The 14,922-nt window shown below is 44.1% G+C and overlaps 1 protein-coding gene across 5 annotated transcripts in view; it reads left to right on the top strand.

Moving 5' to 3' along the window:
- Window positions 1-14,922, top strand: part of SLC12A3 (solute carrier family 12 member 3) — a 757,364-nt gene that overhangs the window by 194,902 nt on the left and 547,540 nt on the right. For all 5 annotated transcript variants that reach the window (XM_033941365.1, XM_033941364.1, XM_033941363.1 and 2 more), the window contains one exon: window positions 11,682-11,792. In XM_033941365.1, coding sequence (XP_033797256.1) covers window positions 11,682-11,792 — 111 coding nt within the window. The remainder of the gene's footprint in view (window positions 1-11,681; window positions 11,793-14,922) is intronic.

Here is a 14,922-nt window from a genome sequence, read left to right as displayed (position 1 = left end):
CTGGACTGTAGGGAGCATGAGGTAACACCTCCCAGCTGTATTCATGTAGTTTTTCAATGACATTCCCTATTGTGCGGGCGAGCGTTGTGATGATGAATGAGCGGCCCAGCCAAAAGCAACTGAGGTCGGGTTATGTGCATTTTTCAGTGCATTTTTTGCAAAAAATAATCACGATAATACACTGCTGTGACCCTTCTTCTACATGGAACTTTGTCTGTGATGATGATGCCTTCATGATCATAAGCAAAAATCATCATTTGTTTAACTTTTGATTGAGTGCATCAAAATTTTTTTGGTCGTGGGGAAGATGGAGCTCTCCACTACGCGAATACGGCTGGGAGGTGTTACCTTATGCTCCCTACAGTCCAGACATGAGTCCACCAGACTTTGACCTTTTTCCAAAGTTGAAACAACCTATGCGCGGACATCGTTTTGCAACTCTGGAAAAGCTTTCTTCTGCCAGTACCTGAGCCATTCGGCAACTGAATTAAAACGGTTTCTTGCATGGAATAATGAAGCTTCCAAGATGTTGGGACTCGGCCATTGCAAAGCAGGGAGACTATATTGAAGGATTGTAAAGAAATACTTGGAAAAAAAAATAAAACATGTATATTAAAAAAAATAGTGTGCAGTATTTATGAAATGACCCTCGTACTTACATTCTCATTCTCCCAGCCGACACAATTCAGAAAACAGTTCACCGCATTGTTTTTTGCATGATCACTCATTTCCCGATACGACCACGCAAATAAGCTGATTAATATTAAAATGCCATGTAAAGTAATAGAACGATTGATACTCTAACATGGCTTCCTGATGCACTAAAAAAGTGATCGCTTTTAGCGATCCAAAAAAAAGCGACTGGTCAAGACCAGTTGCTTACCTGTCTAACCTTTTTTTTTTTTTTTTTTTGAATAGGCACAGATGCTGTACATATTACACATACACAATATCTGCCTAATTAGAAAAAAAGAGCAGGATCATAAAATATATATCTATTATCTTGATAGGAAATGAAACATTTGTATGGAAACCTTAATTGGTAAACATCTCCTAAAGAAATCACTTTACTGCGGTAAGATAAAAATTCCTTCCCTCTAACTTGTGTCCATTTTGAGACATCCGGAAATATGTAAATCCTTTCTCCTAAAAAGGAGACTTGTTTCAAATTATAATAAAGCTTTAATATCATCTCCTTATCTTGAAAAAACCCAAAAGAAACCAAAAGTGTGGCTCGAGCAACAAATTTCATATCTGATGATTCTAACAGGACTGAAACCTCTATTTCTTCTCCCAGAGGTTTCAAGTCTTTCTATGATCTTTTCAAAAAGTAAAGTTTCCGTAAAGGAGGGATATTATATTCTGAATTCTTCAAAACATTAAACAGAGGAGTCATGTATTTAGGAACAGGAAAATTTAGAACTCTTAAATTAAGACTTCTATTTTGATTCCCTAGATTTTCAATTTTCCTCAAAAGTAAAGTGTTATCAGATATCTGTTAATAAATTTTCTGTAGCATTTGTTGACTTTTCAATTTTTGCAATCTCAGACGTATATTTTTGAATTACTGTCTCTACCTGGGTAAGTTTAGTGGTAAGGTTTAAAGAAACAATCATAAAGTTGGTACATACCAGCTGGAAATTTTCAATGGCAGACCAAAGAGAATCCAGCATAACTATCATAGGTTTTTTGAGTGGCTTGAGTGTAGGCACTATTGCCTATTCTTGAATTAAGGCCCCAATAGTATCTGGACCTTGGCTTTCTCTACACTCCCCACCACTCGACATTATAGGTGCTCCACTCCCATTGAGTTGCGCCACTGCCATTGGTGTAGAAGCTTCCTCTTCTGGGTTTGCCAAGGTCATGTTCCCATTCACACTCCGATGACCCTCCATGAATGGCTGATGTTCTACGGCCTCCCCAGGAGCTGAGGGGGGTTGGGTCCAGCCGGGCTCAATGATAGATCGTTGTCCAAGCTGAGCTTTCCCTGCGGCTCAGCAGCAGAAACGCCCGGAGTCACTGGTGTGACTGTATAGGATGTTATAACAGTCTGTTGCGGCGATGAAGTAGCAGGTCCGGGTGGAGGATAAACCCTCTGCTTCCCTCTTATTTTAGGCATCATAAAGTTGATTAGAAAAGATTTACTAAGAAAAAAGCAGGAGCCTTCACCTACACGTCCTGTTCAGTTACCATCTTGCCCCAGTCCTTCCTGCCACCAAAGGCCCACTCCCACACCAGGTGCCCCCCAAACATCCCTTACCCATCCCCTTTCCCCTGAAAAAAAAGCAGGAGGGATGCCCACTCCCTTCTGCCGTGAAGTCCCCTGAAACCCCACCCCCACCCCACCCCCACCCAGGGGGGCATGGCAGGAGGGAGTGGGCATTCTTCCTCCCCTTTTTGTCTCACATGGGGGAGGGCGAATGGCAGGAGGGAATGGCTATCCCTTCTGCTGATTTTCATTAGCGCGTGGGGGATTCCCGGTGCTGCATTTATTGGGGGTCATTGGGGAGGGCCATCATCGTTGGAGGGGGGCTTTTTTATGGTGTAGATATTGTGTATTGTGACAATCCTGCAACCCGGAGGCTTGTCACAAAGAGATTTGGTAAGAGTTACAAGCCCAGATGCAGGAGGGCGAACCAAGTCAGAGCCCGGGGGAGTAAATCAGCTGACTATCCTGTGGACTCAGAGGGAGAAAGGGAAGCAGGTCCAGAAAGCTGGGACTGCTCTGATAATGTCCTGAGGTCAAACAGTAAAGATTGGCCTTATTGGTTTGCAGGTTCTTTGAGGCAGAAGGCAGCACAGCAGGGTGCCTTGAGAACAGTTCAAGCCAAGGGAAGAAAACTTTCTCCCCTGCAGCAAAAGGGGAGTGGTTTCTTCCCTCAGCTTAAACAAAGGCTCTGTGATGAGCTAAGGGGAGCAGCAGGGGAAGCAGGCAGCGGAACGGAAGCCAGAACGAGGAGGAGCCTCAGACCGGAGGAAGGAGCTCTATGGGAGTCTATGCTGACTGGAGAGCAGTCAATGACTGGCAGGAAATGACTGGATCATGGAAGAGGACCAGGTTAGGAACCTTCCCATAGATCTGTGTATGCCTGAACCTATGGTGATAGAGGACAGTGATAATCTCACTGAATTCCAACCTGAAGGAATGGAGATTTCCTAGCCTTGGAAAGTATGATAAGAAGGTATCTTTCCAACTTACCTGTTCTACCTTATGTTAGGAACTGTGAATTGGTAGGACAGAAGTTAATCCCTAATTGTATGCCTGTGTAAAGCATAACAGTTTATGTATGTGGCTCCAGCCCTAGCTCGGCTCATTCAAGCTCTGAGTGAGGAGACAGCTGGAAGACTCTGGTGTCCTATTACAAACCTCCATACCTGCTTGCAACTATTGATTAATCTCCTTAAGCAAACTGTGAAGCCCCATTATCTTTGTTTGCCTTAGGAACTGGGTAAAGTTAGCTTAAGGACTGTGCTGTTTGCTATGCTGGTTACCTGCACTGCTAACCTAAAGAATTATGACCTATAACTATCTTTAGCAACACTATTTGAATTGAAAGTGTCTTGGACTTTGAGGGCAGAATGTCTGTTTAAAGAACAAGCTCTGGTGAAGAGAAATGCTGAGGACTATGTGGCATTTGAATAAAGCCCAGAGCAGGGAACATTATATTTTGGTTTATGAAGAATCTTTGTTTTGTGCAACCTTTTTGCCACCACTGAAGCAGTGTTATTGTGTGTTGCTGAGGCTAAAGTTCTCAGCTTTTGATTTAAACCATTCTGACTACTGGACTGTTTGTACTAAAGCACACTTCAGTTGGTCCAGGGTTATCTACTTCAAAGGGGCTCACGCCAGAGTGTCAGTTGTGTGTCACTGCCTAGCTACCAAACCGCTCGGCCAGACCACAGGTGGTGACAGTATGTGTATCATGCACAGCATCTCTGTGTCCATTGAAAGAAAGGAAAAAAAGGTTTCCTGCTTTGGACAGCATGGCAGGAGGCTTTCCCCTGTCTTTCAGCTGTTCGGGCTTCCCCTGCCGGCTCTGCGCATGTGTGAGAGTTGCTCTCACAGTGATCCTCAGATTGGAGAGTCAGGGACTAGGGAAATCAACCGCGTTAATCATTTGCATGGAAACTTTTTGTGCATCAATAGCTCTTTCTGAATTGGCCAAAAAATTGGATCGGTGCAGACCCAGACTTACTGATTTTTGTAGTGCATCTAGGTCCCTGAGACTTGTGGAGTATTCTGTTCAAAATGTTTCACTTTTATTTTTATTGTTTGCACCTCCCTCTTCACACTTAGCTCCTTATGTAGATATATAAACTTAGCACTTAAAAGTAAGGAGTTGATTCTGTGTACATTGATTTGCAAAGGACAATGGGGCTAAGGTCTTTTTCTCAACTCTGTATATTTTATAACATTTTTGCTGTGAAGAAGCACGCTATCTTTGCAGACACAAATTCACAGTTTTGAAAAAAGCAAAACAAGCATCCATGATAATATCGTCTAGATAGAAGAATTGTCTGTGACATTATGACTGGATTGATGGAATTCATTTGCAAAAAACTTTAAACAGTGCATGAATATACAGCCTCATGTTACATAACTAAAAACTAATCCTTTATTTATGATGAATAACGTTTGGACTATAATGTATCTGAAATACATTATATAAGAGTTCTCCTTTAAAAAAAACCCATATTATTATTTTTAAAAAATCAATTTTAGAACATTATATTTCATCTGCCATTTGGATGCCTAGTCTCCCAAATTCCTAAGGAGTGTCTTCAATTTTTCAGTCTGCGTGCATTTTAACAATTTTGAACAGTTTAGTGTCATCTGCAAATTTAATCACCTCATTCGTCATTCCAATTTCCTGTTCATTTATAAATAAGTTAAATAGCACCGGTGCCAATACAGACTCCTGCGGCACTTCACTGTTTACTCTCCTCCATTGAGAAAAATGACTATTTTACCCTACCCTCTGTTTTCTATCCGATAACCAATTCCTAATCAACAACTGAACTTTGCCACCTATCCCATGACACTTTAATTTTCTCAGGAGCCTCTCGTGAGGAACTTTATCAAAAGCTTTCTGGAAATCTAGATATACTGTATCAACCGGCTCACCTTTATCCACATGTTTATTCACACCTTCAAAGAAGTCAAGCAAATTTGTGAGGCAAGATCTCCCTCGGCTGAACCTATGCTAACTCCGTCTCATTAAATCATGTTTGTGTACATGTTTCACAATTTTATTTTTTATAATTGTTCCACTAATTTTCCTGACACTAACGTTAGGCATACCAATCTATAATTTACCGAATCTCTTTTGGAACCCTTTAAAAAAATTGGCATAACATTGGTCACCCTCCCTTATCCCTGCAATATCATCTCAACCACACATTGGGACTTTGGAGCTCTGCCTGCTTCTTGGGTCCTGCCTGGTGACCATTTCTGATAATGCTACTCTGGAGGATTTGGATTTCAGGTGTGTACCTAAAAACCTTAATTTAGGTTCCAGAACCACTTTCCACATTTTACTATGTCATTGGTACCTACATGTGCCAAGAGAGTCAGCTCCTCCCCAGCACTATGTAAAATCCTATCTAAGTGACACATGAGGTCCATCACCTTCACACCAGCCACCTAGCTTTCTACATGCCTAATGACATAATCACCAACAGCTATCCTAACCCTTCCCTCCTGAGCAGAAGCCCCTGGAGACACATCGTCCATCCAAGAGGATATTTTATCCCCTGGTGGGCAGGTTCTGCTACAGGATTATTTCCTACTTCACCAAGGTGATGCTCTCCTTTTAGGAGCCCTCTTCCTTCAGCATAGCACAGGGGCTGCCAGACTGAAGGTGGGACTTCTCTACAACTTTCCTGTAGATCTCCCTCAGCTCCTTCAAGTCTGCTACTGTAACCTCAAGGGAACAGACTCATTCTCTGAGAGCTAGGCGCACTTTTCAGAGAGTACACACATATAACTTCTCGCCAAGTGGAAGATTATCATACATGTGACAGTGCATCTTATTTTTGAGCTGATTAATTAGAGCTTATTAAGGTTCTAGAAATTAGACTAGTATAGAGAGCCTTAGAATTATATTGTATACTTTATGTATTGTTTGATTCTTAGCAAATAATAAAATGTAATAAGAATATGTAATAAACAGTTCTCCTGTTGTCCTAATTAGAATAATTGACTATCAATTAAGACTTGAAATTATCTCTAGCAGAAAGTTCAAGTTTAAAAACTGTAAAACTATAAAAAGGCTTTTATACTATGGAAACTAGCTGAGTACAGTTTGCTCTTTTAAAATCTAACTTGTATATACTGTATGAAGCAGTGGTCTCAAACTTGCAGCCCAGGGGCCATATGTGGCCCATCAGGTACTATTTTGAGGCCCTCGGTATGTTTATCATAATCACAAAAGTAAAATGAAACAGTTTCTTGATCATATGTATCTTTAGCTATTAATTACAATATTATTATTAAGACTTAGGGCTCCTTTTATCAAGCGGGGTTAGCACGTCAGACATTTCATCACGCGCTAACTCCTGTGGCCGGCTAAAAATCTAACACCTGTTCAATGCAGGCGTTAGCAGCTAGCACGGCAGGCGGTTTAACGTGCGGTATTATGCACGTTAAACACCTACTGCAGCTTGATAAAAGGACCCCTTAGCTAAAAGGAAAGATATATAAACTACTAGCTGATGCCCCGGCGTTGCACGGGTATTTAATTATAGCAATAACACTGTAAATGGATTCAAATAAAGATACTTTATAGTGGTGAATGAAATTATTTTTTTACAGCTTAATAAAAAGTACAATATTCAAATTATAATGTGAAATATTTTACAAAATGAATACAATACAACTAGCGCAAAACGTGATTATAAACAACATTTTTAGTTTCACCTCCTGGAGCAAGAACACATAAATTCTTGGGTGAACCCAGCCCTGAGCAAGCAACAAAGAGTTGTGGGCCGCGAGACCCCCAGAACATATCACCCCAGGTAGTGAGGGATCTGCATACCAAGGTTCGTTCAAATCGGTCAAGCCGTTTTTGAATTACTGTGAGAATGGCAGCTTTTTACAGTTTTTCCATTGACATGAATGGGTGAAATCTGATTTTCTGTTTGTAGCTCCGCCCACGTGTGCAGGTGGGCCGCGAGACCCCCAGAACATATCACCCCAGGTAGTGAGGGATCTGCATACCAAGTTTCGTTCAAATCGGTCAAGCCATTTTTGAATTACTGTGAGAATGGCAGCTTTTTACATTTTTTTCCATTGACATGAATGGGTGAAATCTGATTTTATGTTTGTAGCTCCGCCCACGTGTGCAGGTGGGCCGCGAGACCCCCAGAACATATCATCCCAGGTAGTGAGGGATCTGCATACCAAGTTTCGTTCAAATCGGTCAAGCCGTTTTTGCGTGATCGCGGCACATACACACACACATACATACCTCCGATTTTATATATATAGATAAACAGTTTTACCTCATGCAAAATTGTCATTTCTTTAATAAGACATTAACTATTTTTTCTGAGGCCCTCCAAGTACCTACAAATCCAAAATGTGGCCCTGCAAAGGGTTTGAGTTTGAGACCACTGGTATAAAGAAACCTAAAATTTAGCTTTCATCCCCAAAATTATCTAAGCTCAGAACAAGATAACATATACTTAACCAGGAGTATTGCCCTCTTTTCCTCTCCTCTCCTCTCCTCCCCTCCCCTCTCAGAAAGAGAAATATCCTCTGCTCTTCTCTTCTCTCAGAAAGAATATTACCTTGGACTTTTTTTAGGGGACTGCTACAAACAGACCCTTTGAAGCTAACACCTTAATCATATTACCCTTTATAGCTACTCTACCTTCCTCACAGAACCTTAATTAACACTTAATTCAGTCAGAAGTACTTATTTCTGCTCCTCATGGCAACAGCTCTTTCTCTTTATCCTTATCTCTCTCTCTTGCCTATACTCATCTGTTTTTTTCTCTTTCCATTAATCTTTGCTCTTTGTTTCTGTCATACTCATTTATTCATCTTTATTCACCTGGGTGAGAGATGGCTTGTCAAAACCTGAGAATCTCAATACTCCTTAAGCTGGCAGGATATAGGGAATCATACCAGCCTTACTGCTCCTCCCTCTTATTGTTCCTCCCCCTCTTTGGCTCGCAGGTTCTGGGGTATTCCACCAGCCCCATTATTTCTCCTTTCCTTCTGGAGCCCAGAAAACTTCACTGGCTCTGTTGCAAAGCTTCTTCAGATGGTGTTTTCTTTGTTTAGTCAAATAAAAATAAAAGGGGTGGGGGAAAGCAAAGTCCACACTACAACGTGTCTCCCCCCCAAAAAAAAAGTAGAACACAGAAACTGTATCTGATGAATATAGGCAGTTTTATTAAACAGACCAGTAGTAGCTACACAACTGATGTGAGATATGCAAGACCCAACACAGTCTGTGTTTTGGCAATTCCTACCTTCATCAGGAGTTTGTGTATCCAAGAATCCAATTATTTAAAAAGTGTGCAGGTGAGTTCACAGCACAATGGGCACCATATTGCTTCCTTGTTTAAACAGTCAAAACATTTGCCTTTGTCCTGTTTGGTCATGCTGTCAAGAATAAGAGCACTGGTTGCAGTTTTTGGCAAGAACATGGGTTATAGATTCAAATGTACATATCTAAATGAAGCACTTTAGTATGTAACCTACAATATTCTGCAAGTTACTTGCATGCTCCTCCCCTGTGAACATCCCCCTTGCATTAATGTGCTAAATGAGTTGCATGAGTCATTACATAAGAATAGCCTTACTTCCATCAAGCTCAGTAGATCCATTCTCACAGTGGCTAATCCAGGTCCTTAGTACCTGGCCAAAACCCAAGGAGTAGCAGCATTCTATGCTACTGATCCAGGGCAAGCAGTGGCTTCCCCCATGTCTTTTTCAATAACTGACTATGGACTTTTCCTCCAGGAAATCATCCAAACCTTTCTTAAAACCAGCTACGCTATCCACTCTTACAATTTCTGGCAAAGCATTCCAGAGTTTAACTATTCTCTGAGTAAAAAAATATTTCCTCCTATTGGTTTTAAAAGTATTTATTTCCCTGTAACTTCATCAAGTGTCCCCCAGTCTCTGTAATTTTTGACAGAGTGAAAAATCGATCCACTTGTACCCGTTCTACTCCACTCAGGATTTTGTAGACTTCAATCAAATCTCCCCTCAGCCGTCTCTTTTCCAAGCTGAAGAGCCCTAACTGTTTTAGTCTTTCTTCATTCGAGAGGCATTTCATCCCCTTTATCATCAAACAGATAACTAAGCACAGGCCAAAAAGCAACACTCCTTCAATTCGACATCTCCACTGCCTTCAATTCTATAAACCACCACCTTCTCCTTATGAAACTTACTGAAATTGGAATTACAAGCACCACACTTACTTGGCCAAGCTTTGTGGGGAGCCAGGTAACATGTGGCTGTTTAAGACAATATTCAGTATTTAAGCAGCCATGGATAGCTCCATATAGATAGGACTGTGTTTTATGAGGTTTCAGTTGTGCGTGGCCACTAAACGCTGAATATCGGCACTTAAGCAGCTTTGTGCTGACTGCATCCGGAATGTCTTCCAAATAGTTTGGACTTAGGCACTAAATGCTCATTTTCAGCAGAGAAAACCAGTTAAGTACCTCTGAAAATTAGTGAATAACCCCAAACAAGCAATTTAATCGATCAACAGCTGTTTCAGTCCAGTTAAATCATTTTGAATATCGACCTTGTCTTGCCAATGCTGACCAGCCACCACTGAGATAATCTAATGCAGATATAAGGTTGGTGTAATTTGTAGCTTGTTATTTTTTTGTCTGAAGAGAGTGGAAGAAAGGCTTAGCTATTGCTCAACAATAGTCAGACAGAAACCACAATTACATAGTCTAAAGCAGGGTTGAAAATAGATATGCAGGGACCCACAGCCCCATTTCTGGCTGTTTCCTTCAGCTTGAGGCATAATTGAGGCCCTGGTTGCCATCCTTTAATGCCAGCCCTGCTCCAAAGGCATTAGTGGTATTTGGCTGCTGACAAGTGGTCATTGCTCCAATGGCTGACCTAACTGAGGTGGTAAAATATTCCAGGCAGTTCTGAATAAAGGATTCTGGTGCTATAACCCAGGCCTGATTCTAACTGAGTTGGAAGTATAAAAGAGTGGAAGGAAATGACCAGGCCTTTTCCTTGAAGCTATCTTACCCTAAACAATTATCTATAATAATAAAACCCTAAGCGCGCATGCGCACTCCTACTTGCGTGTTCCGTGATCAGTAGGTCCCTGGCAGGTAGGAGTGTGCATGCACGCTTAGGGTTCTGTTTTTGTATAAAGCATTTCATCGTCATGGCCCCCCCAGTGCACCTGAACCCCTGTTGACCCTCCCACCTGACCCTCCCACTGCGAGACGACCACAAACCTCCCGGCTCCAGCAGCGTCCGTAGCACTCTAAACATGCTGCTTCGCGGCCTTCTACTGCCCTGATTTCCCTGATAACAGCAGCGTGTTTAGAGTGCTGCAGGCGCTGCTGGAGCCAAGAGGTTTGTCGGTCATCTCTTGGTGAGAGGGTCAGTGGGGTCGGCTGCACGGCGGCGGTAGTGGCAGGGGGGGAGATGGAAACCTGCTGCTCAAGGGTTATACTGCACAGGGGTATGGGAGGGAGGCAGGCTGGCTTCGGAGGGTGGGGGACAAAGTCTGGAAGGCAGTGAGGGGGACATAGGAAGGAGGCACTGGGGACACTAAGGACATAAGAAGGGGCACTGAGGGCACTAAGGACACGGGAAGGAGGCACTGGGGGCACTACGGACACAGGACGGAGACAATGGGGGCACTAAGGACACAGGACGGAGGCACTGGGGGCAATAAGGACATGGGAAGGAGGCACTGTGGGCACTATGGACACAGAACAGAGGCACTGGGGGCATTAAGGACATGGGAAGGAGGCACTGGGGTCACTAAGGATATAGGAAGGGCCACTAAGGACATAAGAAGGGGTACTAAGGGCATGGGAAGGAGGCACTAAGGACATAGGAAGGGGCACTGAGGGCACTAAGGACATAGGAGGCACTGAGGACACTAAGGACATAGGATGGGACAGGTGCTGCACAGGGAAGTGGGGGGAGGGAAATGCTGCTGCACAGGGAAATGGAGGGTGAGGGGATACTGCTGAGGCTGCTGCACATGGAAGGGGGGAGGGAAATGCTGCTGCATAAGGGCAGGGAGAGAGACATATAGAAAGAAAGACAGACAGCGGGAGGGAGGAGAAAGAAAGGAAGAAAGACACAGGGACAGGGAGAGAGACAGAAAGACAGACAGATAAAAGGGGACAGTGAGAGAGACAGACAGAAAGACAGCGGGAGGGAGAGAGACAGAAAGAAAGAGACAGGGGTAGGGATAGAGACAGAAAGAAAGAAAGAAAGACGGACAGACATATATTCTAGCACACGGGCTTAATGACTAGTAAATATATAAAACCTAAAATATCTTTACAGAAAAGGAAGGCACACTATGAATGATAAAAGTACAAGGAAAAGGAAGTCAGAAATAGTCAATTTATGTTTTTAGAGTGTCAATTATATTGTTGCTTTCTATGATTTCCAAGCTTTACTAGCTTAGTTAAAAGATAAATTTATTTGTATTTGATTCTAGGAATATGGTTCAACTATAGTTGATCCAACAAATGATATCAGAATTATTGGAGTCATCACTGTAACTGCATTACTTGGAATCTCATTAGCGGGTATGGAATGGGAGGCAAAGGTAAGAAACTTATGATGTCTGTTGTTCCATGTAGGAATTTAGGATATTAAAATAATTATGTTAATTCTGTAATACTCCCAATGATCAATATTTCATACTATAAAAGTGTACCATATCTAAAAGACTTTAATATTTCTTGGCTTGCATTCACTGTAAAATCAGAGCTCCATGTCCATTTCCTATTATCTCATCTCCAGGGTTGTGCTGTGGAAACGTAGGTAGGGTTGACAGATTTTGGACTAACAAAACAAAAATCAGGATACACGGTCCCGCCCCCTTTCACCCCAGCTCCGCCCATGGTCCTGCCCCATTCTACTACCACCCCCAACCCTGGCCTCACACAAACCCCATCTCTTCAGGGCTGCATTTGGAAGGCTTGCTTTCAGCTTGTTCTGAGATCGGGGAAGGCAGAGGAGGAGAGGGCTGAGGAGAGAAACAGAAGGCAGGACAGAGGAGACACGTGAAGGCAGAAGGAAAGGAACAGGAGAGAGCTAGAGGGTGAGGGGCTGAGGTGAGAGTTAGCTCTGCCCATCCCCTGACATCACCAGCAGCAGACCCGGAGCTCCCCCTTAAAGGGGGAGGGGCTAAGGATCGCAGATCAGCTTGCTTTCAGCTTGTTCTGAGATCAGGGCAGGCAGAGGAGGAGAGGGCAGAGGAGAGAAGCAGAAGGCAGGACAGAGGAGACACGTGGAGGCAGAAGGTAAGGAGCAGGAGAGAGCCAGAGGGTGAGGGGCTGAGGCGAGAGTTCGCTCCGCCCACCCCCTGACATCACCGGCAGCAGACCCGGAGCTCCCCCTTAAAAGGGGAGGGGCTAAGGATCACAGATCAGCTTGCTTTCAGCTTGTTCTGAGATCGGGGCAGGCAGAGGAGGAGAGGGCTGAGGAGAGAAGCAGAAGGCAGGACAGAGGAGACACATGGAGCTAGCTGCACGCTGGGCACCACTCCCACACACCGAGGGACTATAGGAACGAGAAAAGAGAAAAGAGAAATGGAGGCAGCAGGAACCCAGCGGAGCTTCCCAGTATACTGCACCGAGTGTCATATGTATGACTACCTCCCCTCTAGGAGGCAGGCGTACATATGCGGTCGATGCCAGGAACTGGATAGCTTGAAGAAGGAGGTCGGGAGACTGCAGGTTAGAGTCCAGGAGCTGGAGGGACTCTGCACCATAGAAGAACAGTGCTGGGCAACTGAAGACACCACCAGGGAGAGCCACATCACAGAACAAGTTAGAGAGCTCGAGAAGTTCATTGAGGAGGCCTGCAGGATGGTGGAGGCACAGGACCACCAGCACACCAGGAGAGAACCAACAGTTGGACGACAGAATCCACCAGACGCCATGGGAGTAGGACCTGGACAGACAGATGAGGTGGAGACCCAACAGAGCCCGGAGGAAGGACTAGCGGACTGCGCCACTGACACAGACCTGAGACCAGAGAGACAGTTGAGGAAGGGGAGATCTGCTATCGTAGTGGGAGACTCAATCCTGAGAGAAGTGGACAGTCACATAGCCGGAGGGAGAGAGGACCGACTAGTGACATGTCTCCCGGGGGCAAGAACGAAGGACGTCATCGACAGAATTGAGAGGATCCTGGAGGGAGCCGAGACGGAGGAGACAGCAGTAGTAATCCACATTGGAACCAACGACGTCAGCAGGAGGAACTACAACAGGACTACACTAACTGACCAGTTCAGGATCCTGGGGAGGAAACTGAAACTGAGGAACATAAGAACATAAGAAATGCCTCTGCTGGGTCAGACCCGAGGTCCATCGTGCCCAGCAGTCCGCTCACGCGGCGGCCCAACAGGTCCAGGACCTGTGCAGTAATCTTCTATCTATACCCCTCTATCCCCATTTCCAGAATTTGTCCAATCCTTTCTTGAACCCCAGTACCGTACTCTGCCTTATAACGTCCTCTGGAAGCGCATTCCAGGTGTCCACCACACGTTGGGTAAAGAAGAACTTCCTAGCATTTGTTTTGAATCTGTCCCCTTTCAACTTTTCCGAATGCCCTCTTGTTCTCTTATTTTTCGAAAGTTCGAAGAATCTGTCCCTCTCTACTCTCTCTATGCCCTTCATGATCTTGTAAGTCTCTATCATATCCCCTCTAAGTCTCCTCTTCTCCAGGGAAAAGAGACCCAGCTTCTCCAATCTCTCAGAGTATGACAGGTTTTCCATACCTATTATCAGACGTGTTGCTCTCCTTTGAACCCTCTCGACTAATGCCATATCCTTCTTAAGATACGGCGACCAATATTGGACGCAGTACTCCAAATGCGGGCGCACCATCGCCCGATACAATGGCAGGATAACTTCTTTCGTTCTGGCTGTAATACCCTTTTTGATTATACCAAGCATTCTATTCGCTCTCTTAGCGGCCGCTGCACACTGTGCCGACGGCTTCATTGTCATGTCTACCATTACCCCCAAGTCCCTTTCCTGGGTATTCTTATTCAATAACATCCCTCCCATTGTATAGTTGTACCTCGAGTTTCTGCTCCCCACATGTAATACTTTACATTTTTCAATGTTGAACTTCATCTGCCATTTCGCCGCCCATTCTTCTAATTTGTTCAAGTCCCTTTGCAACTTTTCGCAGTCCTCTGTAGTCCGAGCTCCATTAAATAGTTTGGTGTCGTCCGCAAATTTTATTATCTCGCACTTCGTTCCTGTTTCTAGATCATTTATGAAGATATTAAATAGCAGCGGCCCGAGCACCGAGCCCTGCGGGACACCACTCGTGACCCTCCTCCAGTCAGAGTAGTGACCCTTCACTCCTACCCTTTGTTTTCTACCCTCCAACCAGTTTCTGATCCATCTATGTACGTCTCCTTCCACCCCATGGTTCTTCAGTTTCCGGAGTAGACGTTCATGGGGCACCTTGTCAAAGGCTTTTTGGAAATCTAGATATATGATGTCTATGGGGTCTCCTTTGTCCATCCGTTTGTTGATCCCTTCGAAGAAGTGCAATAAGTTCGTTAGGCATGATCTTCCCTTGCAGAAACCATGCTGGCTGGTTATCAGAAGTTCATTTTTTACAAAATGTTGATCGATGTTTTCTTTTATCAGTGCTTCTGCCATTTTCCCCGGAACCGAAGTCAGGCTCACCGGCCTGTAGTTTCCCGGGTC

This window comes from Geotrypetes seraphini, chromosome 4 (assembly GCF_902459505.1).
Source record: "Geotrypetes seraphini chromosome 4, aGeoSer1.1, whole genome shotgun sequence".
NCBI lineage: Eukaryota > Metazoa > Chordata > Amphibia > Gymnophiona > Dermophiidae > Geotrypetes > Geotrypetes seraphini.
The sequence above is the reverse complement of the archived record's forward strand: the minus strand, read 5'-3'. Positions and strand labels throughout refer to the sequence as shown.